Source organism: Coturnix japonica, chromosome 6 (assembly GCF_001577835.2).
Source record: "Coturnix japonica isolate 7356 chromosome 6, Coturnix japonica 2.1, whole genome shotgun sequence".
Lineage (NCBI taxonomy): Eukaryota > Metazoa > Chordata > Aves > Galliformes > Phasianidae > Coturnix > Coturnix japonica.
This window is the reverse complement of record NC_029521.1, coordinates 7,417,799-7,444,259: the sequence shown is the minus strand read 5'-3', so window position 1 is coordinate 7,444,259 and position 26,461 is coordinate 7,417,799. Positions and strand designations below refer to the sequence as shown.

General features: G+C 40.8%; 2 protein-coding genes across 5 annotated transcripts in view; both read right to left on the bottom strand.

Moving 5' to 3' along the window:
* Window positions 1–1,557: 1,557 nt before the first annotated feature.
* On the bottom strand, window positions 1,558–22,044 carry LOC107315664 (solute carrier family 22 member 15-like). 3 transcript variants are annotated; one of them, XM_015866218.2, is made up of 12 exons: window positions 21,943–22,044; window positions 21,393–21,530; window positions 18,839–18,971; window positions 18,435–18,599; window positions 16,655–16,784; window positions 14,646–14,867; window positions 13,796–13,936; window positions 12,708–12,793; window positions 9,404–9,512; window positions 5,219–5,291; window positions 4,717–4,880; window positions 1,558–3,716 (listed from the first exon to the last, which is right to left on the bottom strand). In XM_015866218.2, the coding sequence occupies exons 1-12, from the start codon at window positions 22,030–22,032 to the stop codon at window positions 3,704–3,706; spliced, it is 1,464 nt and encodes a 487-aa protein (XP_015721704.1). In that variant the 5' UTR covers window positions 22,033–22,044; the 3' UTR covers window positions 1,558–3,703. The 3 variants fall into 3 exon arrangements, with proteins under 3 accessions (XP_015721704.1, XP_015721702.1, XP_015721705.1); XM_015866216.2 differs by having other exon boundaries at window positions 4,722–4,880; XM_015866219.2 differs by lacking the exon at window positions 18,435–18,599 and having other exon boundaries at window positions 4,722–4,880.
* Window positions 22,045–22,672: 628 nt separating this feature from the next.
* REEP3 (receptor accessory protein 3) overlaps window positions 22,673–26,461 on the bottom strand; it is a 36,703-nt gene continuing 32,914 nt past the window's right edge. For both annotated transcript variants that reach the window (XM_015866223.2, XM_015866224.1), the window contains exon 8: window positions 22,673–26,461. In XM_015866223.2, the coding sequence (XP_015721709.1) occupies window positions 26,405–26,461 (57 nt within the window). In that variant the 3' untranslated portion in view covers window positions 22,673–26,404.

Genomic DNA, 26,461 nt, shown 5'->3' with positions numbered 1-26,461 from the left:
AAATCCCAGATGTACACAGTTTGCCTGCAGCCGTACTGCTGCCCCATTCTCACAAATTTAACTCCAATGGAAGGACTTCATCTATCAAAAGCCAACCACAGGAAATCTTACATCTTCCATAGCAAGTGATGCAAAGAAAGATGACCTTTGCAATGAACTGCCACTAATTCACTGCACGGAGAAAAAAAATTGGATCTCTTGCATGCTGTAAGACGTGATACAATTGTTTGCCTCGAGCAAACTAAAATTGAATGGCGGAACCAGCTGGTTACAGACGGTAGCATGAAAAGTTCACCTCCTCCTTTCTCTGCTGCTTAGCTGCAAGAGTATTAGTCAACAAAGCAAAGGATTATTTGTACTTCACTCTGCTCAGATTAAAAAGGATAAATTCTAAAAATGAATCCATAGCCTTCACTTCAAGAACTAACATACAGTGCTCCAACAAAGGAGGAAACAGCTTTGATGAAACATCAAATGAGATTAATGAAAAGATCACCGAGATGAGCTTAGAAATGAATACTGTGCTAAGTTTACTTTTTGGAAAATTGAACACAAGCTCTGTCTTTATACCTGACCTGATTTTAAACATGGTGGGGGAAGGGAGAGGAGGATGCTCAGATGAATTCTTTCTGACCAGAAAGTAAAGCAGAGGATATTGGCCAGCCAGAGCAATGCTATTCCACGGAAAAATGGTCATGGGTAGGGCTTTGGAATGACAAAAGGTGGTGTGAACTGCTAAAGCAATGGGAAAATACTTGGATATATTTCCAACTGATATTCTCCCTCTGACAAGGGGGGAAACGGGACCTACCCAAACCTGATCAAGACATAATTAAAGGATAACAACTGCACAATGACAGGGAAAGGGCATTTAATCATAAGTAGTTTAAATGAATGTTCAAGCTCTGCCCATGCTCTCAGCATTCTTAGCACCTAATAGAAAAAGTAGTGCTCTTCAAGAAAAAAAATAAAAAAATAAAAAAATAAAAAAGTTAAGTGCTGTCGTGTGGTCAAGAACAAAAACAATAACATAAAAATAAAAATAAAAAAATAAAAAAATAAAAAAAAATAAAAAAAATAAAAAAATAAAAAAAAATAAAAAAATAAAAAAATAAAAAAATAAAAAAATAAAAAAATAAAAAAATAAAAAAAAATAAAAAATAAAAAAATAAAAAATAAAAAAAAAAAATAAGGTGCAAACCCAGAAAGGGCGTGAAAAATTGCCATTCAGGACAGGACACACAGCCAATTCTTCCAGCACCCCTCCCCCAGGTTTGAGGCTTGCAGCTGAAGCTCGGCAACAGAATAAAGCAGCGGTTTTTTTCCATGTGATTAAGTAAAAAAAGACTTTCAATCAGTTGAAAGACATAGAAAGCAAGAAGGGCAATTTCACAACTAGTGCTAAAACACTAAAAACATTGTTCTAACACAGAAACAGATGAACAGCACAGATGCAGTGTTATACTCAAATTTCTGCACACAAATAAAGCACAGAGAAAGACCTGAAAGTGGTACTTAAAGATGGGGTTTGTGACCTAATGAGTGCAATTCAGCCACTTAAATTAACTCAGCTCCCTTTATTCTTCTTACAGAGAAACACAAAGCAGTGGATTACAGTCCCATACCGAGTAAAGGATTTATTAGGGCATTCCTCCCCAAATCTGCTTTGTCTTCATTAGAAATAATGGGAAAAAAAGTTGTTGTAAATGAAGAACTTGTTTCTACAAGGCAAGAAGCTTCAAGCAGAAATATATACTAAAAAACCCAAATGGTTATTTGACAAAAAAAGGCTGCCTTTTCTGATGTGCTCTGACATACACAGTAATTATAAGGAACAGTTGATTTTTTTAGTTCCCTATAAGACATAATGCACTAACCATGTTAGTCCAACTGAAACTCCATTTAACAAACTTATACAAACACTTCTCTGCTCTTAGACACACACATGGAAAAAACACTCTACAGCATCCTCCATGCCAACAGCATCTTTTTATCCAGCGATAGCAAAATGTGGTGAAGATATATAAAGTAAACCAGCTGTTTAAATTGAACTGATAAGAAGCAAAAATGGGAAATGATGTTTCCCTTCATATCCTCTTTCCAATGTTAGAGACAAAGAACCACCCAGCTGCCTATGCACAAGAACTGCAGGTATCACACACAAGTGAGACCATGCCACAGCTGCTGGAAAGATCATTAACTTCTTTTTGAGACCCACAGCTTTCTGGTCACCAAGCCACCACATTCACACAAGTTACCTTGAGCAAATAGATCTTTAATTCTGGGTCAAATAAAGCAGAAATAAGCATGTTTAAAATGCAAACCATCATAATTGCCTGGTTGTTGGTGGGGTTTTGTTTTCTTTTCTTTTTATACAGGATGCAAAAGAAATGACAAGAAAAAAATGCTCTGGTATAGGCTGATCCATTTAATATGGCAAAGGTGGGAGGAGGAATGATTCCTACCACATGATCCTTCACGATCCTCCTGTTCCAGTCTCTTTTCAGCCTTGGGAATACAACTTGATATTGTTCTATTTCATAATAAATTTTATTTATTGTAATTAAAAAAGCAGTAACAGAAGCTGTTTTTTGTTGTTTTTTTTTTTACCATATCCCTGCTGTACCAATTATCCTTTGAAGAAGTATAATTAGTTGCTATGGTTATAGATGCTACTGCTACAGAAGGCATTAATATTATTTGGAACAATTTTCACAAACTCAGTTCTGATCCTCACATCACAAAAACGTTGATTAAGTCAATCAGAAGATACAGGTTTGCAGCCCACTCTGTAGGTTGTTTACCATCCAGTTTCAGCCCCAGAAGATAAATGCACATACAATCTGCCTTTACGTGAGCATCATGTGAGTGCTGGAAGAACATCCAGTCCATATGGGAAATTTATTGGAATACACATATTATGCACTTTATGATGCATTCATGACAGTTCGACATGTACAGCTAAACCAAATAACCTTCGACTAAAAGGCACTCATCCTCTCCTTTAGATGTACCTTTTCTTCCTCTTGAAGGTTTGATATTGCTTTTCCCATGCAGCATTATTGTAACTTCAAGTGTCTTTTCACACTCAAATGTATCAAAAAATTCTTCCCACAAGGAAATTAATTTACTCTCTTATTCAAGCTGGACATACCAAAGCCAACAACACATGAAAATCCTTGGTCTCTTCACCCTGTGAAGTATTCAGTAAGTTAAAGGCAAATAAATCTGTAGAGAAAATTAGCATATACAGGGCACATGTACTTTCCACAAATGCAGCTTGGGTGAATATGTAAGGCCATCTAACTTGGACATCACATACACTGACTCAGCTCAATTGCAGCATTACAGCTTAATCTGAAGCTAGCGATTATATTCTGTAACAGGAATTAATTGAATACTTCATTTTTAGAAGTCACATAGAAGTCCAAACATCCAAAACATGGTTTTGTCACATCTTTACATTAACACACAGATTTGTCACCTCTTCCCTCACAAGCTTTGATTGGCTTTTTCCATCTTCTCAGCTGGCCTCCATGTAGAACTGTTCGGTGTGCTACAAATAGCGTTATACATGAGTGCTCCAACACTCCCGCTCAGATACAAACAACCAGACTCTGTCCTTCAAGCTGTTGCAGCACCTTCTCAATGGAGGCTTCATTTTTCACAACAGAAAGAACTTGTGAATCTCAGGTGCTTTCTTCTAGCTGGTTTGCCTGTCAGAGGAAAAATAATTATTAAAAATCAGCACATGCATCTTATTTCTCTTGTTCAATTTTATATGCTGTCATTAAATGTGAAAAACTGAATCTGTTTATTTAAAAAACCTATGAGGCAGCAAAATGATATTCACAAATAATAGAAATTCATATTTCTTTCCCATTTCAACTGAAATACTATGTATTAGGCTACAGTAAGCTTAAGATGTAGGTAGTAAGATTGAACTGATTAAATACAATAATAACCGGGTAATTAACAAGCTAGCACAAAGAAAAAACAAATTAAAACATGGATTATGTCCTGGCTGCGTTAAGCCATTAAGCTGCTTAGATCCAAGTTAACAATGTCTTTGTTATAGGAAAACTCTTCTTTTTTTTTTTTTAATTCTTGCAAAAAAAGCAGAATTCTTACACGCAGCTTTTCTCAAACACAGTAGATACCCTTCACATTTTCTATTCTGTAGTTACAGAATATTGAACCAAAAAGCTCATTTGCCTTAAGTTTCATTACTTAGTTTGCATCTACAGCAGGAAAGCACTTAAAATTGCTCTAACTCATGAGACCAATAAAGGATTAAACATTTCCTCAAATATCTGCTAATTTTACATTCTGTCCCGCTATAAAACATAATAGAGAAAAAGGATCAATCCCACCATGTTAAAAGAATATTCCTCTCTGTTCTGCTGAGAAAGTGCAGGCATGGTACTGAAAGTCATGTCCCAATTACATTAGATTGCCTTCCTAAGATTTGTTTTCTTTAAGCAAGCAGAATATTGATTTATATAAAATTTAATACACAGCTGAAAGCATCAAGTCTTTGTCTCTAGGAGTGAAGCACAGAGAATGAATTTGATCTCCGCTTAATGCGAGAGAAGGATGGCTTTAAGTTCATGCACACATGCAGCCATGCACAACCCAAGCAACACACACTACATCATGGCTTGCAAAACAAAAAGGGACAATAATGAAAAGCAACAACAAAAAAAGAATGATTACTCTGCCTTCTCGTTTTTAAGCACTCCGTATTTGGGATTCTGGAGCTCCTCAACGCTCTCTGCAATTGGCTTATTTAGTGTTTCTGGGAGGAGGAGGGTCAGGAATCCTGCAGACAGCCCACTGATTCCAAACACCACGAACGGTACAGAAGGACTGAGAGACTTCTGAAATGACAAATCCATAGCAAAAAGTAACACTGTTTGCTGCTTTTAAAACACTTGAACTTCAGACAAAGCCAAGAGGCTACAGCTCCTTATTTGAGAAATTTAATTGCTTACGTGCTATAAGTAGTCAGATAAAGAGTGGGCCTTCGTAATGTACTCCATGATAACCATTTCACTACCACAGAGCACAACACAGAACTCCAGACTGTTTCCCAAAAGGATCATAAGCACTAAAATGATGATTATTATTAAAAATCAAGTATCATAATCACTAAAATGCCCTTCAGAGACATTTATATATCTGTTATTTAAAAAGTAAAAAAATACCCTGCTCTTACCATAGTTGGCACAAATGGAGCCAAAATGCCCCCAAATCTGCAGGACATGGAACAGACCCCCAGGCCAGCATTTCTGTTTCAAACAAAGGGAGAAAAATACAAAGTTTCAGAATATACAACTGCAGTGAGTGGTGGCACTGCCAGAAACAGCTTACATGGTTAGGTTTTGTTACCAGTCATCTTCATCAAAAACTAAAATCCAAATAAATAAAGGAAGTTGTAAATGCCCCCAGTAATTATTACCAGATCTTCTGCCATTAGCTGCTAAAAGGTAAATCCCACCCTTTCACATCCCTCTCAGAAGCACTTTGCTGTGCAATCCTTCAACATCAACCTGAGCAGAGATGGTTTTTCCAGCCTGCCTGTTGTGGTTTAACCCACAGCACCACACAGATGTTCCCTCACTACCCCCTTTCCCCTTGGGGTGGGAACTGAAATGAAAAAAACGAAGTAGAACTCATGGGTCGAGACAAAACTATCTACAAAGAGAAAACTAAAATGATAATAGTTATAACTATGTATATATACATATACATACATATGTTTGTGTATGTATTTAACAAGTGATGTATAAGCAATTGCTCACCACTCCATAACCAATTCCCAGCTAGTGCCCCCAAGCAGTAGAAGAGAGTGATTAACTCCCACCCCATTCAGATCTCCTTCCACTTGATGTTCTATGGTATGGAATATCCCTTTGGCCACTTTAAGTCAGCTGTCCTAATCATGTCTCCTCCCAGCACATGGGCCCATTGCTAAGAAAGCCCTTGGCTCTGTACAGCACTGCTTAGCAGCAGCTGTAAACACCAATGCATTACAGCATTGTTCTCCTAGAACCAAAACACAGCATACGAGATGCTCTGAAGAAAGCAATTCCATCCAGCTGAAGCGAAGACACTGCCTTGTAGGGCAACAAAACTGGATATCCCTGTGCTGGATGGGGAACAATTTCACAACTTGGTTTGATCTTCAAAGAGAACAAACCAAATAGTGTCTCCTGTCCCTTCTGCTGTCTCACATTACACAGATGAAAAGTCAGCTGCTTTCTGCTTGGAGATCAGTACTATCTGCTAGCACAAGGCTTGGAAGCTTCTGGCCAGATGAGGCATCAGGCACTGCTGAATTCTCTACAGCCTTCAGTTTTCAGACAGGTTTAAATCAACCTCACCTAACCAGAACAGTAAACAAAGCAGGGTTAGAGCAGCAGGACCCTCTTCAAAGAAAGGTACAAAAATCCCCATTAGCTTTCATTTCCTGATCAAAACTCTTCCCATCCCCATATGACACCTACAAATGCTATCAGTCCCTTCAGAGACAAACACTGGCACTGCTCACAAGCTGGGCAGCAAGAACCGCCTCACAGCTGCTCTCCTTCCTACATCTCCAGCTTCCTCCTCTCATTCATCATCACCCTCAGATACTCAGCAGAGCTGCTCCCCCTCAGCCCGCTTCCCTTCTCCAAACACAGGAAGGCAGTGACAGGATAAAAGAGGACAAGCTGTGGGGTTACACGGGTCACTGGTATGCCAGAACCACCCACATTCACCTCCCTTCCTCATGGCCCTTTGCAGGGGTTAAGGGAAACAGATGATGGAAGGAGCTGATGAGAAGCCAGTGACTTTGGTGTAAAAATAAACAGACAAAACAGCCTATTCTTTCACACATCCTCCTGGGAAAAGGAAAACAGCAGCTTGTACTTCCTCTCTTTAAAGCAACATCGATCCAAACCCCGTAAGAGAAGGCCAATCACCTCCCCTCTGTCACAGTCCCTCAAGAGATGAGAGACGCCTGTTTGTACATGAACCATTCATTTAGAGGCATCCTGACCACAAACCCTACGCCTGTCAACAGTGATCGTAAACACAAAACATTTCAATCCCAATGCAAAAGGAAAGCAGTTGCTAGCACGCTTCAGAATATAATTAATTCAGAATTCAGCATAGCGTGGGTTGATGCAGGAGAACATTTGTGTAGCCAGGAGGAGAGAGGCACTGCTGCTCAGGAGCTGAGGAAGCACCCAAGATGTGCTTACTCAAACGTTTGCTCCCCAAAACATATTTTAAAAGATAGGGGGAAAATAAAGCAGATAGCTTGCATACACTGCAGTAGGCAGCACTTCATTTCTAGCATGAGCTGTGTTTCTCATTCCTCCATGTACTCATTTTCATGAAAAAAATGAACGTGTTTCGCACAGTGCTCATGCTCAGGGTGATACGTAGGTTCAAATAAGGAGAAGCACCACTGAAAACATTTAACAGCTCTGCAGAGCATGCAATTGGAAAAAAACCCCCACACAACAAACCCAACAGCTTATCCCGCCTTCCCTCTGCTGCCTTTGAAGGGGGACACTGCTCATTGCAGGGAAAGCTCCTGCTGGATGGAAGCCAGGATCACTACGGAGCTGAACAAAGACCACCAGATGGTGCTGATGCTTTGCTTTAAAATTAACCACTTTCCCATCACTGCTTTTCTTGCATAAACTCTAATATTTGCAGCTAATTAAAATATCAGCCATCAAAAACTCATTTAAAAATGTACCAACTGTCACATGTGTGGAATTTTCATCTAATCTAATGTAACAGCCTCAAATTATTAAGCACGATCTACTAAAGAAAGCTGATGATTTTTGAACTCCTTTCTCCTGCATTTTCTCCACTAACATTCCATACCCTTGACACACAGTTACTACTGAGCCAGAGTATCAGTGCAGATTCTCAAATGAAACAGTGCTTCAACTAAAAACAAAGAACAACAACAGACAAACAAAAAAAGCAACAACAACCCTAAGAAAAAAGAAAAACCAACACTTTCCTAATGACAAACATGTATTTTCAAACATGTTGAGACACTGCTGTATTTCCTGCTGTCACAGACTTGTCACTGAACACCAGTGGGGCTTTGGAAGATATGAACATAAATCATGAGAATGCAGTGAAAAAGTCAAACAGGACCATTAAAACATTGTCAGATTTGATTCTCTTGATTCTCAACTCCAGAAAAGCAGAGGGGACAGGGAACCAAAAGACAAGAACCGTGCACCAAGACAGAGACCTTGAAGGACAAAGAAGTTCGGATCACATCACCAAATCCCATTTCAGGCAGCATGCTTGTCACTTGGATGTCAATCCCCAACCCTTGCCAAGGACAAACTTGGTAGCTACAAACAGCCAATCCACCTCCACCCTCACAAGTTCTACTGCAAAGAACCGCGTTCACAGCCTGGCTTTTGTGCCTCCGTAACATATGGGAAATTGTGAGCCTCAAAAGAAACAAAATACCAATCTAAGGAGTGCCCCACTCTTCTGTTCTGCTCCGCAGAGCCCTTCCTTTCCTGGATTCAAGTGATCCATAGAAATACTTCTCAAATACTGTATCCCACGAGCCAGGACACCTTCCTACTCCCCTTGATAGTTTTGGTTCTGTTTTGAGAGCAAAGGAACATTCAGCTTCTGAAACGTGAATGTGAGCAGTTAGTGCAACATGTCTCCAATTCCAGGCACATACTCTGGGTACAACTCAAAAAACCACGTGGGGCTGATGGGAGGTGAGAAGAGCAGCATGAGGAGCTATCTGTTCTCCTGTTCCAGGACAGAAGGAGAGAGCTCAGCCTCAAGGAGTTGGTGAGGGCCATGAAAACACAAATAAGGCTTCAGCCCACTCGCTTGTGAATGCTTAAATGCTTAAAACATATCATTGCCATGCAGGAACCAGTAAAATGAGTTGCATTATGAATGTTTAATTAAAGAAGAAATACATAAAAGCATTTATTTTTCAAGCAGTAAACAAACATCATTATATTGGAGGTTAAAGTCTACAGAAGCACAGTAAATAGTCCTTACTGCATACTCTACATTTGTAATTAACTTACCATACACTTCAATCACATGACTACGTTCAGTCTTGCAACCTGTAATTAGACTCCCCAAATCAGTACTATAAATGGGAAAGGTGGCACCTAGCATTGCAGTGCATGAAAGTCTTTTTGTATATTAGTATTTTGACTCAGTCCTGGTGGAAACTGCCACAAACTGCCCTGCAAAGAGCACGGACTGCCAGGAGCAGCCCCTCTCATGGCAACCTGCTTCAGTTTGAGAAAACTCGCCCTGATATCTCAGGTAACAATAATTACACCAGCAACTGGGCTCACTGTGCATGAGAGCTGACCCACAAGCCCCATTAGATTACCTCAGCACTGTTGGGTACAGTTCAGATGTATAGATGTAAGCAATGTTGAAAGCAGCGCTGACCATCATTTTTCCACACAAAGCCAACAAGGTGGGACTTAGGAACAAACCTTTCAAGAAAAAAAGAATATAAACAGTAAGCATAAACAGTCTGTTACCTTTTTACACAATACTGAAAGCACCCTATCCTTTTTTCAAGAGACTTTCACACAAAAATGAAGTTTCATCTGTTTCTTCAACTACGCACACAAATAAAAACACCTTGTTGCTTCCCAGCTAAAAGCTAGAACAAAAAATGAATACATAAAATCATGCTTAAGACCAAGACGATCTCCTCAATTTTTTGGGAGTGGACACTAAAACTATTACAGCTCCAGCACAAATCCACAAAGCTTCCAGCTCTGCAGTTAGAAAACCTTGCCAGGTAATTGCATCTATTGACAAGCACAAACAGACAACAAACGTTCCCTGACTAATTTATTAAATTAATACCATACAACTTGATTCATCTCAAAAGCTTATTTGCTCCCCAGTGACACCCTGCTGGAACTTCAGATTCAGCATCTCTGTAATTGTGAGGAATGGATGCTAATGAGGCTTGGTTTACTTGTACCTAACCTTCAATTGACTAAACTGGGGTGTGGAACTTTTCAAGTCCCATTTACTTTAACTTTGAACATGGTTATGTTTGTAAAATCCCTTCTAATAAGCAAGGAATTTATTTATTACTATTAAATGTGAAAAAGTATAAATTCTCCAATGAAATGCATTTCACCTAAGTAATGTGAAAGTCGCATTGTTTCTCAATTGCTTCTCTGTAATTTTGCCTTTCATTTCTATTCCCTTTTCTCCAGATGAACTGCATTATGATATACAGTGACCAGATGCAAAGCCTGAGCCTGGTCTTCAGAACCCTGCCAAGTGCCACCAGGAAGTGGTATATCTCTTCCTACATCACCCAAACAAGGAGCAATCAAGAGCAGACTTGTAAATGTGCTTTAAAACTTACTGCTTCTCTCCCAGAGCAGGCTGAGACTGAATGCTGTATATCCATATGTATTAGAAGAGCATTAGTGCACTTAGGAAGTTCTAGTCTTACTATCAAAACAGAAGAGTCTGTCTAGACAGAGAAATTGGCACTCAGAAGCTCAGGAGTGAATTTAAAGTGCACTTTCTTCTCCACACTCACTCCCCAAGGGAAGGCTGCTGGCTGTCTGCTGGGGAATTACTACAGGATTAGAAGCTCACTGGAAACATGCTGCACATCAGCTTCGTGGTGTCAGTAAGCTCAGACACAGCCATTGTTCCTCCTCAGTCAGGGAGCGTACATTTAGCAACATGCCAATATTCTGTCTTCATACATAACAGCATAAAGCAGGAATGCATTTGCTCAAGTAGGGATTCTGGTGACCATTTAAAAGCAATTTGCTAGGCCCAGTCAAGTGTTTCAGTGCAGCTTCTTTAACAGTTACATTTTTACTATTACATTTCATCTAATATCCTTTCACTTGAACATCCAGCAACAATAGCATGCACACACCATTTTGCCTGTGCTAATACAGCTACAACAACCATTTTGAACTTTAATAAAAGACAAAGTTTCATGTCCTTACTAAATTCAAGCATTTGCATTTCTTGTTGAGGTACAATCTCACATATAATCTTGCATTAATTGACTTATGGAACTTAGGACAGCAAAATGGGGGAAAATGGCAAGAACAGTGCTGATATTTCTGGAGTTAGGCAGTGATTAGCTCTGATGCCACCAATGTCATTAAGAGCCTAATTTGCAGTGCCATTATGTAGATTCGCCTTCTGGCTGTCACCTTCATGAGAAAAATGTTCATTTAACCAGTACGTAAGGAATTAAAGAAACCTTTAAATTTACTGCAGGAAAAAATACCCACCAAGAAAGGGTAGTCCTCAGCACAAAGGGAACTATCCAACAGCAACAAAAGCTGAGAGAAAATTAGTTTAAAGAGCTGGAAATTCTTCCTTCAGTGGAAAACTATTAATGAAAATCACAAAAGGTAACAACTGTACATTCAGTACAGTCAGGTAAATCCATGTTACCCATGGGCAAGGAATTCACTTTGTTTACTTCACTATAAAACAGACACAAAACAAAAGAGCCTTCCTGTTTTATAACAACTTCTGAAAGAAAGTGGTATTGCGGGCCAATTCCCCTCACCACCTTCCAGTCTGATGTTTGTTTCTGTTGAAACTTCACTGCATGCACAGAAATGCCTCATTGTCATCACTCCCAGAGCTGACTGCCTTTCTCCTTGAGTAACACAGAGCTCTCTGGGCCAAGAACTAGCTTTACCATAAAGGAAAGTAAGATGCTGTAATGGCATTCATGTAGACTCCCTTAAAAAAAGGAGATTTCCCAAAACTTAGCAACTCTTCAAGAATTACTGCCCTATCCTGATTAGCGATGACCGCTCAATACAAGAAACAAGCGTGTGAGAATGTGAATCAACACAAACGTGGGAAATAGCATTATAGTATTTTCTCTCTCACTGCTTTTCTTTTGTAGACTCTTCTGAAATCAATTTGAAATGGATGCCTAACAGCATTCATATCTGCTAAGGATAAACGTAACCTACAGATGCACACTTTGTCATTACATCAATGCTGCCCTCGGTTTGAAATACAACCACAACAAAAGCAAGAAAAACAGATGCTGAGTAAGCACTTCTCTTTGTTAAGTGTCATTTTAGACCTACATTTTCAGCGACTAAGGTAAATACTGATATATAAAGAAAAACTGCACTTGAAATGGAAAATGAAATTATTGGTTTCTTTAATGAAGAGCTCGACTTTTAATACAGGAAAATCTCAGTTCCTATTTCTTAAAACATTGTATGACATCAGAACAAACATTAGTTATGCTTTGTGTCTCCCACTGTCAATATCTAACTAAAATTACAGCCCTGCATTTCTGTCATTACAAGTGGCACTTTAGGAAAAATTGATTAATAGTGATGAATGAAAGCAGTGATATTATTTGAAACAGAACTTGACAGCTCAGATCTGACCATCTGAAAGCCAAGAACCTGAAAGTCAGAAAAACTTGGTCATATAACAGGTTCTGGTAAGGGACAAATTGCATCTGCAAGAGGTTAGAAGCAATACAGATGGTCCCTGGGTTCCTGATGAGCCTTGGAAGCAAAAAAGACAGACGGAGAGGGAGGTATAAACTGACAGACACTGGTAACTGTGGGCAAGAAATACACATTACCCAATAAAAGCTACAAAACAACATAAAGAGACAACATACCTTGGCAGCACTTCATACCTACCAGAATTTTTTTGCAAGAACATGGTAAATATACAGGCAAATCCTGCAAATACCAGAAACCACATCATAGTTTTACGCCTTCCAGACCTACAAGGAAAGGAGTTCCAAGATAAAGTCCTTTATTATTTTTTGACGCTCTCAGCAAAATACCAGATGAAGTATACAGCAACAATATTAACAGTTATGCTCCTATTTTACCACAGTTAAATCTTACACTTTTCCTAGTTCTGTGCACCAAGGTCCTCCTATAAATGCTCCCTATTTCACAAACAAATACATATATATACACATATATACGTACATATGTATTTTTAAGCTATTGGGTTTGTAGCCTTGAAAAGAACCCATCTACTTCAGCAAGAACTCAGGCTATATTTTGCCTTCCCTGCAGCGAGTGAGGCAATGGGCTCTGTCACTAAAAGGGCATCACAGAGCACACACACACACACACACAAACACTACAGTAATACAGGTTAAAAAAATATTTAGGGCTAACACTTCTTAATCTCCACTTCTCTTATAGAACTAGGCATAAATACAAGAAGTCAAAACACAGTAGAACTTCTTAGTATGCTTTTCCATCTAACAGTATGCATACTGAAAAAAGTAAAGGTTATTTCAACTGCCTCGCGTTTTAAAGCAAAAGAGAAGCACCCAGGATAGAAAAGGACCAACCCAAACTAACAATGCTTGAAAGTGTTTTTCAGTTGCAGTTGGTAGGCAGTACAAAATCAAAGTCACTCTGAATAAAATGTGAGAGACATATGTGCAAGCTGTAGGTCCATTCTGTAACTGGATACTTGTCATTTTTTCCTCAGGACTAACAAACCTCCCAGTTTTTAGTCACATTAATCACTGGGAATCTCACACCTTGAATTATTCAGAAGTCGAACAGAATCATAATAGGAAATGGTAGAAAACTCTCAGTCCCATTTCTGTACCAACTGTAGAAAAGCCTGCAGCTGACCAAACCCCTGACAAACCCACTGCTTTAGAAGAACCACAAAGTACCTTCCCAAGAAAAACGTTACCATTCTTTTAGGCTGTCTACAAATACATGCAGAATAGTAGGAAATAAGTTTTTCTTACCAAGATTTCTCAATAAAGAACATGCAGAGTGGAAAGGCCGGAACTTCCACAAGACCATAAAGAGCAACATTTAAATAAAGATTTCCTCCTAATTCACCAGCATTTAAAGTTAGCCCATAGTACACAAAGCTGCAGACATACCTACAAATAACCACAGAAGTCACATAATGAACATATCCAGTCTTCAAGGTTAAGAATTAAAATGTGAATTATGCCAAACTTTGGGTTAGCTATATTAAGTTAGTATGTTAAGAAGAGAACTCCTATTTTGCCCGAGTGAGAAAAAACGCAGAGCGAATAGTTTCTATTTAAGTCAACTGGATGGAAGGACAAAATAATCGCTCATGTTGTCAGTTTGGTTTCTGGTGTTTATGCCCTAGAATAGCCACCTGATGCTTACCTGCTTTGGGGGCTGATTTTACAGCACCTAATGTAACTCTGCAAGCATAGACCTACAAGATGTACTTTAGGGCTCTTACTCTCATTTCTTACACATACTCCAGTTCTTACTCCAGATCTATATGACAGCCTTGTCCACTGGCTCAAGTACACATCCTCTCAACTTCCGCTTCAGCTTCTCCTCCCACTCAAAGTAATCACTATGTTTTCAGCAGATTTCTTACTACTAAATCTTGAAGGAGTATCTAAATAACACATTAAAAATAAAATCCAACAGCAATGATAATGAAATGGAAGCTTCACAACATACCACGCTTATTGTTTACAGTTCTTAACTGACAGATTTATGATCACTTTGGGGCAGTATCTCTTAAGAGAAAAGGGTAACCATTGTAATAGTTTCTTCATGCCTGACTCACTCACAGCATCTCAGTGTCTCATTACTACATACCAGATGTACATGAGTACGACGGTTCGCCACCGCAGCACTGGGTGTTTTATTAAGTGTAGGATACCAGGGGGCGATTCATCCTTCCGCAAAGCTCCCGCACTTGGTTTTAATTTCAGATTAAGTCTTTCTTTCCCATTACCAAGGGCAATATATTGCATCACATCTTCAGCTTCTGCAGTTTTCCCTTGGGAGTACAGCCATCGTGGTGACTCTGGAAGCATACTAACAGGAAAGGAAAAGAAAAATCACTGGTGATAAGTTAATTCCTCAGTAAAATCATTTCCGCTGTTCTGCAAATCAGGCATTGAAACAACAAAAACATGATTTATCAATGCAAAATTCACAGAAAAGCATTTTTTCTGCGTTGTTATGCACATTAAATTTGGTGTACTCTAATAATAATATGCAGTCAATCTCATAGAAGGATGATTGGAAATGTCTGTCAAATACTTCGAGATTACAGCTACATTGTGACTCACTGTGACTTGTACCGAACTAACTTCCTTGGGAACACTGCACTAGCATTAACCATGGAGCATCTCAAAAACTGGTGTTCACTGACTTTTATTTCAAACTTTGCAACATGGGGAAGGCTCCAGGTTGAAACAGACAGAAAAAAAAACTTCACACCGGACTTCCTGCCAAACTTCAGGCCCTATCACTGCTACCTGCTGAACTTGTAAATCTCATTCATGGAATTATAGAACGGCTTGAGTTGGAAGGGACCTCAAGGATCACTAAGCTCCAGCCCCCTGTCGCAGGCATGGCAACCAACTTCCATATTTAATATTAGATACTGATATTGAATACTAGACAAATTCCCAAATGCAATCACAATATCCTGGTTTACCACAACTGTAGTTCATAATTCCTGCTTTATTCAGCTTGCAGAACATGCTACTGCTTTGGTAAGAGCCATAGTGCAAAGAATGAACTATTTTATTTTGGACCCCAGGCAGAGACATATGGCCTTCAGCACCAGGATTGATTATTTCAAAGGATCACAGGGGTTGTTTTGTTGTCTTTCGTACCTGGGGAAAAATGATTCTATATCCACCAGAAACACAATATCATGAACAAAAACATGGCATAGAGCACCTCTCCCCACCCTGAAGTTTTCCTAGTCTAAAAGAAAAATGCTTTTTGTGCATTCTTAGAGAGAATTTCTTTCAAGAGCAGATTTATCTAAAAAAATAAAAAAGTTTTTCTTCTATCTATGCAGTATGTCACGAGTTCCATGTATCACTTTGGATACAACCTATCACACTAATAATTCTTTCATTTCTTCTACAGCTCTAACAGGTGATCAGAAATATATACAGAATATCCATCCATTTGATACTGTTACAAGCACATTTTGTAACAAGAAGCACATTTGGTAACAACACAAGACAAACAACCCTAACACTTTCAGATCTGTAAATCCTGCAGTATTTCGTAACTGGTTTTATAATAATGCCTATGCAGTAATTCTAAATAGGCAGGAGCATTCAAATACAATAATGATAGGAACAGAACCCAAACAGACCTGAAAAACACACAGATCAAAAGCGTATCAAACAAGAAAGGCAGTTCCAAGTGCTCTCAGTTATCTCCCTTTGCACGCACGCATGTCTCAAAAAGCAATCCCCAAAACCCTCTAAGAGCACTTCCAGAACTTCCCAAGCATTGTAACCATCCTTTGGCAGCAGGCCGTGTTCCTGGCTGACATTCCTCTGTGCATGGCCTCTGGCAGCCCTCCCTGCAATCAGGCTTTATGAGGCAGCTGGCATGCAGCTGCTCCGCACAGCACTGGCTGCCACAGCTGCACAGCGGTGCAGGCTTTGCTTTGGGGTAACCCTGACCTTCTGCGCCACCTAAAACTGCTTCTTTCTTCACTATGATTTTCTTTTGCTTGGTTCACAGAAATATCACCCTTATTATTCATGCTGCTCTGGAATTATGACAAGAAAAGCTGTCAGATAAATGCATATTTTTATTTCCTACTATAAGACATGTGGGTCACTTACAAAGAAAGGAGGAAGAAAATGACTCCCAGAGTATTGGATACCAATGCCAGGTAGCGCCACTCTCTTACATAGTAACCCAGTAAAGCAAACACAGCTATGCCGACTGCAAACGTCATATTAGTTAACGAACCTGGAAACACAAGAACAAAAAGGTGACTACAGACACCACTAGCAAAGAAAAAAAAGAATTCAGTAGAAATTTTACATTCCAACCCTATGATAAATCTAAATAAAACAAGCAATAAAACCTTAACATTGGAAGTAACTTTACAGCATTTAAGCTGGCTCCAGTATTTGTGCAGTCTTAATGAAGAAGGCCTTTGTACAACTGGGGCAAGGGAGAATGAGCAGGGCTGGTCACCCCTCAAAAACAAAGGATGGTACACAGGACAGACCAAGAAATGAACAGAAATCCACAGACCAAAGAGAAAACTTAGGGATAGGAAGGGGAAGCATTGCAAACTATTTCAGTTTATTAAGGTAATCTTGAATAAAGGTGGAGGGCAGTAACAGACATTGTAAGAAAGCTATGAAAGCACAAGGATGAAGTTCAGCATGTAAAGAGCTGCAGCCCAGAGGTACACTTCAGCAAGCTTCTGATGAACAGGTGTAGATAAAAATGGTGAAATATGGGGTCAACTTCCATTCCAGGAGCCTACCAACAAACCTCTGCAGGCTAACACAGGAGGTCCCACACTAACCCACAAGCTCCCAGCAACTGCATATGCAGCCTACCCACAGCCAACACCTAGCAGAGCTCCTTGAACACTGCCAGGCAGCTTCCAGCAGCCTCCTCTCCTGCAGCCCCTGACCAGTTGTTCAGCACCTCTTTACCAACAGCTGAGCAGGACTAGAACAAAGCACCTAAAGTGAGAAGCAGCAGGAAACAGGCATCCCGGTGGTCACGTCAAGGCTGGCCCTGCAGGGATAGAGGCTGGGAAGTGCTGGGAAGAGCAGAGACAGATACAGGGAAGGAGGGGTGGGAGAGAAACCATGTGAGTCAAACAAGCAAACCCAGGAAAGAAAACTGAGCACTTAAAAAAGCACAACTGAAGTGGAAAGCTATAACCCAAACCACCACGACCTCCTACACCCCCAAGTCCCAAGGAGAAATAAGAAAAAAGAAGAAGGAGGTACTTGAGAACAGAGAGAAATACGCTCGCAGCCACAGCAAGTGAGCAGTTAGACTCAGTTTTTCCCTGTTGCATTGGCCAAAAGGGCTTTTTGGTCTGAGCTACTCCCATTATTACAACAGTACAACATGCAAGTGTTACATTTATCTTAAGCCTTGGCAGCAGCATACAAAAAAAGGATGTTTAGAAATACTGGATGGCCAGTACATCCAACTGAGATAAAAACCCTGCATCTCTGTGTGGGGCACGGAGAAATGCTTCGAAAAATCACTTCCCAAGATACCACTGAATACCACTGAGAAGTTGGTAGAATCTGTCAAAACCCATATTCATTGTTTTCCACTATGTATTCCAGAGCACAGATTGGGTTGGCTTTTTGGTTTGTTTGTTTGTTTGTGTTTTGTTTCAACCAGTATATTTATTTAAAAGCCCCAATTTTGCTATTTATCCAACAAACCCAATCCTGTATTTCTCTTTTTAGGCAGCAACCCCACAAAACTCAGATCTCGGATGAATCACACTGTGTTCACTTGGCATGCCACATGCTAACTTCACACTGTCAATGCCTACACCTGCACTAAGCAAGGCACTGCTAGTCAGAACAGCACTTGGCACAAAAATCGCAATTAAATATTCCCAAATCCCACCTGTAAACGACCAAAATGATTTTCCTACATATTCTTGTGTCAGGACAAAAGACACAAGAGCCATTCCACCATTCACAATTCCAACAAGAAAACGTGAAACTGCAAATATGCCATAATTTGGAGCTAATGCTGTGACATACCCAAAAATGATATCAAAAAATAGACCTGCAAAGAGAGAAGAACATAAAATTAGTACTTATGCTATGCAGCTCGACCTCAGAAGAAAGGCAGGGAGCACAGCAAATTACTGACTTTATATCACTATAATGAATAGTATACATAGTATTCCCACTCTTATTTGGCTTTCTGAAACTACACCATTCTAACATTCTGCCCACACATAGGGCAGAAATGGAGATGTTGCTATCCAGTAGAACACTCAAGGAGAACATTTAAAGCCTTACCTGAGATATATACTGGTTTCCTGCCCAGTTTATCTGACAAAGGGCCAAATGTAATATTTCCAATAAGCAATCCAACAAAAAACAGGGATGATGCAAGGCTCACTTTGTAGGCTTCTTGTTCAATTAGATACCACTATTAAAAAAATAAAAATGAAATCACCTTATCAAAATAAGTATTAATGACAAATGACCAGCTTTCTCAAAAACAAAGACATCTACTAAACCTTTCCTGGTGCTATTTCCCATGGCTTGCTTTATACCCAATTACACATTTGTCCCAAGTTTGATGAGTAAGCCAACCCCTTTACTCTCTCTCTTTGAGAAATATCATTATAATCTCAGCTTCTGATTTGTTAAGTTTAATGCAGTATCAAGATTTGACAGAATAACTCACCTGTAAACTTACAGAAGTTTGAATTTTTAACAGCTTGGCCACATTGATACCAAACAAGCTGTTATTTCAGTGAACAGATTATAAAACTCATTGACAAGAATTAAGTGTGTTTACTGCTAAAATACTGAGACGGCTGCTGCTGTGCAGCCACAATTCCTGGAGCTGGTGCCCCTCAGGGTACACACACAGAAGTGTTGCAGAGAAGCAGGAATTGTTATGGAAAGATATCCAGTCAAAGACTTGTTTTATACCAGCTTTAAGAAATACTTACTGACTGCTCAGTAACGTTTTAAGTATTTTACTCCATGTACGTGTTTATGATCAAACAGAAGTCAGACACAAATGATGCTTTTCTTTATAAACTGTACTTCGGATCTCATGCAAAAGCCCACCTGAGGCAGCATAAGTAAAAATTACGCTTGTGCTGAAAGGAAGAAAAAACTGGAGCGTGCTGGAAACAGAAAGCACCAAGCATTTCCTGACAGGAGGAGGCGGGCAGCCAGCCCACTGAGACGTGCGGTCACAGCAGCACTGCTGGGATTACAGACATTGCTCACATCGTGGTTGGGAAAGAAGCATGATCAGAACAGCCCAAATGATTTTCCAATGAACAGTAACTAATTCAACACAAAGCTCTACACTAAGAAATTATTGGAAATGTGCAAGGAAGTTTAGTCTAGTAGTACCAGAATCTTATGCTGCATACCATGGCATCAGACTCGAATTCAAACTGACCCCCACAGACTACTAGGAATTTGCAGGATCTTTTTATTACAGTGCTCTGAAACAACCTCAGACACTAAGTCCTAACCCACACGGGGCAGCATGCAGGGGAGACAGGACTCCATCCACCGCTGCCCACCAGCCCCTGCAGGATGGCAGGAGCAGGATGTCGCTGATTTCACAGAGCACCACTTCAGTCACACATGCTCCACTTCAGACAATCCAGGGAGCTGTGCGTACTCTGGGATGGTAACACTCAGCAGGGCAGTCTCTGCAGTTACCTTCTACTACCACACTCTGCTGGGCAGCAGATTCCACCCTATTTTGTCAGGTAAAGATACTGCTTTAAGTGTCTGCTCAGAAAGAGAAAAAAAAAAGTAAGTTTGGGGAGCTACAAAACATTCCTGGGCACAAATCCTCAGGAAACTTTATTTGGAAAGCAAATAGCACAGCACATCCTCTCCAAGGCACAGAGCGCTGCTGGAATAAGGCCTCCACGCCAGCACTGTGCAGCACACAAACTGCCAACTCCTGGTTCTCATCTGCAGTTCTCCAGGCTGATCTGAGACACAGCACAACCTTTCAGGCCCCAGGTATGATTGTAAAACTCAAGTTCTCAAAACTAAAAAGCCACTTTATCTTTTCCTATAGTTATCTTCTGACCCGCTCTCCTCACACTGTACAAACACAGAGTACAGGAACCAAAACATGTGAATGATACCCATCTATCTCTGCATCTGAGAGTGGCAAATGACATGGAAAAAAGTAGGGCAAAAGACAGCTTTTGCAAGTTGCTACTTGTGCTACTTACTGTGCCACTAGAATCGGCCCTGCTTTACCAAGTCTGACAGTCATCAGTGAAGTAACTGCAGTTTCAAAGAGCACATCCATCTTCTTTATTTGCATAAAAGGAACTGGCTGACTGCAGCTTGCCAACAGAAACATTGCCCACACTGCCATCACCATAACAGACATCCTCTGGCTCCTTACATCCGTGCAGGTGGAATTATTTCCAACCCCCCAGCACTACATCACACATCCTGCTGGCACTCGGAAGCTGAAAGGTGACCTTGGAAGCCACACTCATCAAAAACCCTGTTTCTGACAGGAGACATGAGCCGATATTGGGTCCAACCAGCTCCTTCTTACACCCAGTCGCTTCATTTATCCTAGCTAAGATAAACATTACACAGTCATCATTCTCATAAGTACATACGAAGAAAACTGAAAATAAAAGGAAGTTTAATTCAAACTAGTGTTGGTTTTACACTAGGAAAGCCAAGCCAATCATTTCATGGTGCACTTTCAGGTTGGAACATAAGAATAAATGAACAGAGCCGGATGGGCGGGTTCTGCTGACGCTTAATAGCGCAGCAAAGTTTCGCACTGGCAGCAAAAAGCCCCGAGGCAATAGAAAGCAGAGCTGCCGTTACTCACCTCGGTCACGATGGAGGTGAAGTTGCTCAGGAATCGGACCCGCTGAGCCCCGCCGGCTGCAGCCGCTGCTCGCTCCACGCGGTACTGGGGCACCGCGCCAACCAGCACGATGAGCACGGACTGACACGCCACGTACACCTGGCAACGAGACGCGGCCACTCAGCCAAACAGTTCCCGTTCCACCGAGCCCCACAAACGACAGCAATTTCCGCTTGCTTTGCACCGCAGCGTGCCGTGCGGTTGGCACGGGGTGCGCACCCCCAAGCGCAGGACACGCAGCCCCGGGCGCAGCACCCCGTGCCCTCCTCCCTGCGCCAGTGCTGCTCCGCCGCTCGCTAAGCAGGAGATACGAACAACTTCAGCCTCCCGGCCAGGAAGGAACAGCCATCAAAAAGTGGAAGCCGTAAGCATGCAAATAAGGAAACAGAAAACGAATAAACTCCGCTAAATGGAAGCCGTGCCGAGACCCGTGAAAGCGGCCGGCAGCGACACGGCCCCCCGGGGGAACGTAGCGCCAAGGAAGGGGCGGCCCGACCCGCGGGCTCCTGACCTGCAGCAGCACCAGCAGGGCGGTGAGACGCCGCTGAGCGCCTCCGAATTCCCCCGCCGCACCGAAGGCCTCCTCCAGCCCCGCCGCCATGGCCCGCCCGCCGCGCCGCGATCAACTGCGGCCGCCCCGCCCCAAAGCCCCGCGCTCCCCGCCCTCCTCACCTGCGTCCCTGGCACGGCGAACCGGGCGCTGCTCCGCGAGGTGCTGAGCGGGCCTGCAGTAGAGAGCGGCTCTAAGGAAGTCTCACTGTGAGCTGCTTTCCTCCTCCCTTGAGCTCGGCTTCAGGACAAGCGGCGCGCTTCGCCGGCGGTCCGCCCAGCACACACGCGGGCTGCCCGCCGCACCTCCCCCGGGGCCACGTGCGGCCGGGAGAGCTGACATCTGCGGGAAGAGCCGAGCAGCACGACGAGAAAACCTCCCCGAGGAACCCGTACTCCTTTGGGAAATGTTTTCTTGTTTGACTTTACCCGAATAGAACACCTCATGAAAATAGGTAGCTTCTGGATTTGCCCATTACCTTGAGCAGTGCACACTGAATCTGACTCTAAACCAACATGAGGCTCCATGGCAAAATCCCGAGGGCAGTTTTGTCATCAAGCAGTTTCAAAAGGCTCTTCAGCATTCACACGTTGATGCAGCACAGGAATCGTAACAATAAAATGTAACGTAACACGGATTACACGTGTCTACCCTCATTACATCACATGCAGGTAATAAAACAGCCACTGCATCCCGCTCAAAGCAGCGTTTATTCAAGGTAGCATCAAGGTAAGTCAATGCATAATGAAACCTTCCCTACTACAAACATGTAAACAAATTGACAACAAAGTTATTATTACAATATAAAAAGTAAAGCTTACATTGCATTTTTTAAAGCTACTAACTTCAGTCTCGATGTCTGACAGTCTCTGGTCTGTAGCATTTAAAAATACGAATTCTTGAAAAATATCAAAGTATTGCCTTTGTGCATATACGTTTTTGTACAAAAATACTTTAAAACACCAACTTCCCATTAATAAAAGTAACACCAAAATAAAACTTCTTGTTGTTGTTATGAACAGCATTAAATGCATCTAGCATTTGCTCCACCATTCTGCTTAACCACATTACCTTGTATTCATTTTAAAATTCACTATAGCCTGCAAAAAGCATTTTGGATAACGTTCAGTTACTCCGACACAGCCAAGCAATTAGCCTTCGTTAGCAAATATTGGCAATTACCACCTGGTAATCACAGTCCAGAGAGCGTGTTTGCAACTGAGGCTGTCAGGTGAACCCTTGTGTTAAGCAGTGTATTTGAATACATACAGCACACTCTCACTGAAAAGCCCAACTTAGTTTGGATATAAAGTTTTGGAGCATCTCCAGAACACATAATTTAACAGGAAATACATATTCTGTCCTAAACTACCTTTGACCTCTACGTAACCTTTTCTTGACCTGTTTTAGCAGTTGTGTTGGTACCAGTCAGTCAGTCTCAGGAAATGTTTTGTTTGTATGAACTATAATCGTTTACCTTCCAAAATGAAAAAGAATATTTAACTCTCTTCCTGGAATTTGACTGTAAGAGCTCTGCGTGTGACCTCTGTTACTAAGGCAAAAGAGAAAGAAGGTCGAAAATCCACAAAGATAGAGGGGATACCCTCAAACCAAACTCAACTAAATTCAACAAGAAGAGAGAATTATGTATATCATCTGGATGGAAGCTAATCAGGCCATTGAGCCCAGTGAAGGATCAGCTGACAACAAACAGGAAGGAAAAACAACTTGAAGATATCAGGAAGTGGTTTGAGGATGAATGCAAAGAAAAGAATCAAGCTGCTGGGGGGCATTAGACCAAAGGAACAGCTGGGAAAACACTGGGTGTTTTATCACTTAAGATGATGTCTGAGAGAACATATTTATATGGAAACAGCAATGAACATGAATAATATTGCTGGCATTCCCAGTCCCGTGCATATTTCAGGAACAGGAGGGACTGTGCAGCCTGCTGCTACCTAACTAGCAAGCTGCATTTGTCAAGGTTACAGAGGTTGTAACCTAAGAACGCAACAATGCATAAAGCAAATTACTGACCTCCAGCATGCTAAAGCCTAACCTTCTACTCCAATGACCTCTATCCTTGGAACCAGCAAAAGAATATAAGCCCAGAAACAGGACTACACAAAACCATAACATGAACTAGAATTCTGACAGAAGGGCTTCCTCAGCTTGCTCTTTCACGCAGGATTGTAAAACGGTGACAACTTTGTTGCCACGCTTACCAATTAAAATTAGGAGCTAATGCAAGATGTAGCAGCAAGAGCTCAACTGGAGAATAAGATCTGGACATTCTACTCAATGCCCAGGTCATTCTAATGGTCAAGGAGAGGTGAGGTGCAAGTTCAAAAGCCTCTGTTCCTCCTAACAACATACACGCCTGAACACATAAGCAGCCCTTCCCTTCTTAGGTGATTTCTACATTCAAGGAAGTAGATGAGAACTGCAAACACTTCCAGGACATGAGCTACAAGCCCCACCCTAGGATGTTGCCTTGCTAATCACTTCTCATTTGAAGCAACATTCTTGAAAAAAGTAGAAAAAAAAGAAAGCTTTGGCCTTTTGATCACATATGGAATGTTGCAGCTTCTTGCTAAAGGCATTCAACTTCCTTAGAGGACACTAAAAGCACCGTGCCAAAGATATTGTTACATCTGTCCAAGGCTTTGCACTTGGCTTATAAAGGACAATGATAGTAAGTGAAATAATACAATGCCAATACAGACCAGCTGCATTTTCATCTGTAGAACTCAAACCCTGGCCCAAAGAAGTCTCCAGAAGACAAAAGCCAGTCTGTATTAACAGGTGTCCACCAGCAGCAAGACTGCTATGGCTGTAACAATATGAAGAACTGCAGCAGGTGTTTAAAAGCATTGCAGCAAACTTGCAGATGACTGTCAAATCTGGGGGAAAGTCTAAGGACGGGACTTTGAGCATCAAGGGTAAGAGGGATAACGCATCATTTTCCCTTAAAGAAGATTAATCCTCGGTCTACCCATGCCACGTAATAAAAAAATAGTATCTACAAAAGAGGATTTGTCCTCCCCATATTCACACTAGAAAGAGTCACATGGAAAACTAAAATCAGCCTGCTCCTCAGAATTACAGAAAACAGCATCGAAGGGAATGTTGAGAGGTCAATTTGACAAGTATGGCATTCTGAAATTAATCTCTGTGCAAAGAGTTATACCATGGACATCAGGTTATGACAAGGCTGATTCGATGAGCTAGATTTTTAAAAAAGCTATTTGTAAGTCAGTATTTTAGTAATAATTTTATCGATAAAAAACTACATAGCCAATTCTAGAATCTACACACCAGGAGAAATATACACATATACATGTTCTAAATATATATATATTCCTATAGGAACACAGAGCAAAACCAAACCAGGGACTGAATAATCTATCATACATGCTGCCACTTCAGCATGACTTATCCTATGCAGTTGATGGGCTGCTCAGATCCCTGAGGTCTGTCACCAGAACTGCTACAAGTTTAACTTACCACAATTCTAACCAAAAACTGAGTTAATTCCTGTTATATCTCTAGCTGAAGGGGGAAGGGAAAAAAACCCACAACCAAGTAAAACAAACAAAAAACAGATAATACTACAGCCCTGTAAGACACAGAAAGGCACCTGATAATATTGTTAAGTGTTATCTGTGATTATCTACAGCATCCTAAGCTTGCCTAAGCAATCAAGGTGAGTTATAAAAAGCCTACAGCATAAGTCTAACCTGCCTAAGAATTAACTAAAATTACATATGCAGCTGTAAATCAGTACGTGTGCAAAACTCTACAGTTTTGCATAAAGTGCTAAATGTACCCCCATTTTGCACCTATTACTATTATACAAGTTTGTTAAGCTTGGAAATACATGGTAAAAAGATGATCTTAAGGATACAGGATATCTTTACTTTTCCTTCCTTGCTATCACCCACTGTTCCTTAAACTGTACATTTTTAAATTACATGAAGGCCTTTTCAGGAACTGCAGTTCAGAAAAATATTTCAAGTATACCTATTTTTTTTTTTTCCATGTAAACTAGAGGATACTACAGGTTTGACATTCACAAGCTCCAAACACTTACAGCTTCTGCAGATTAGTTTGAGCTTGTAATTATTTCATTCTGTTCAATACCTCTGGAAAAGTCAGGCTGTTTCCTGTAACTCATTTAATCCTTATTTACAAAGCGCTGAAATTTATCCTATAGCTTCTCCAGATTTAAGTCTAACAATAAGCGATTACAGAAAAGCAGAGTAATTCATTACCCACTCATTTAGGCTCATAAACCCAAGTCCTACCGCATCTATTCATATATATTCATTATATGAATCATACACAGATCTTTAACACTTGAAGTCTCGAATTCAAGTTGTTATAATACAGCAGTTTGTCTCACAGGCATTGTGCAATAAAGTTAGAAGTACACATTGGGTCTCTTCTTTACTCTGTATTTCAGTGATCCGTATCGTAT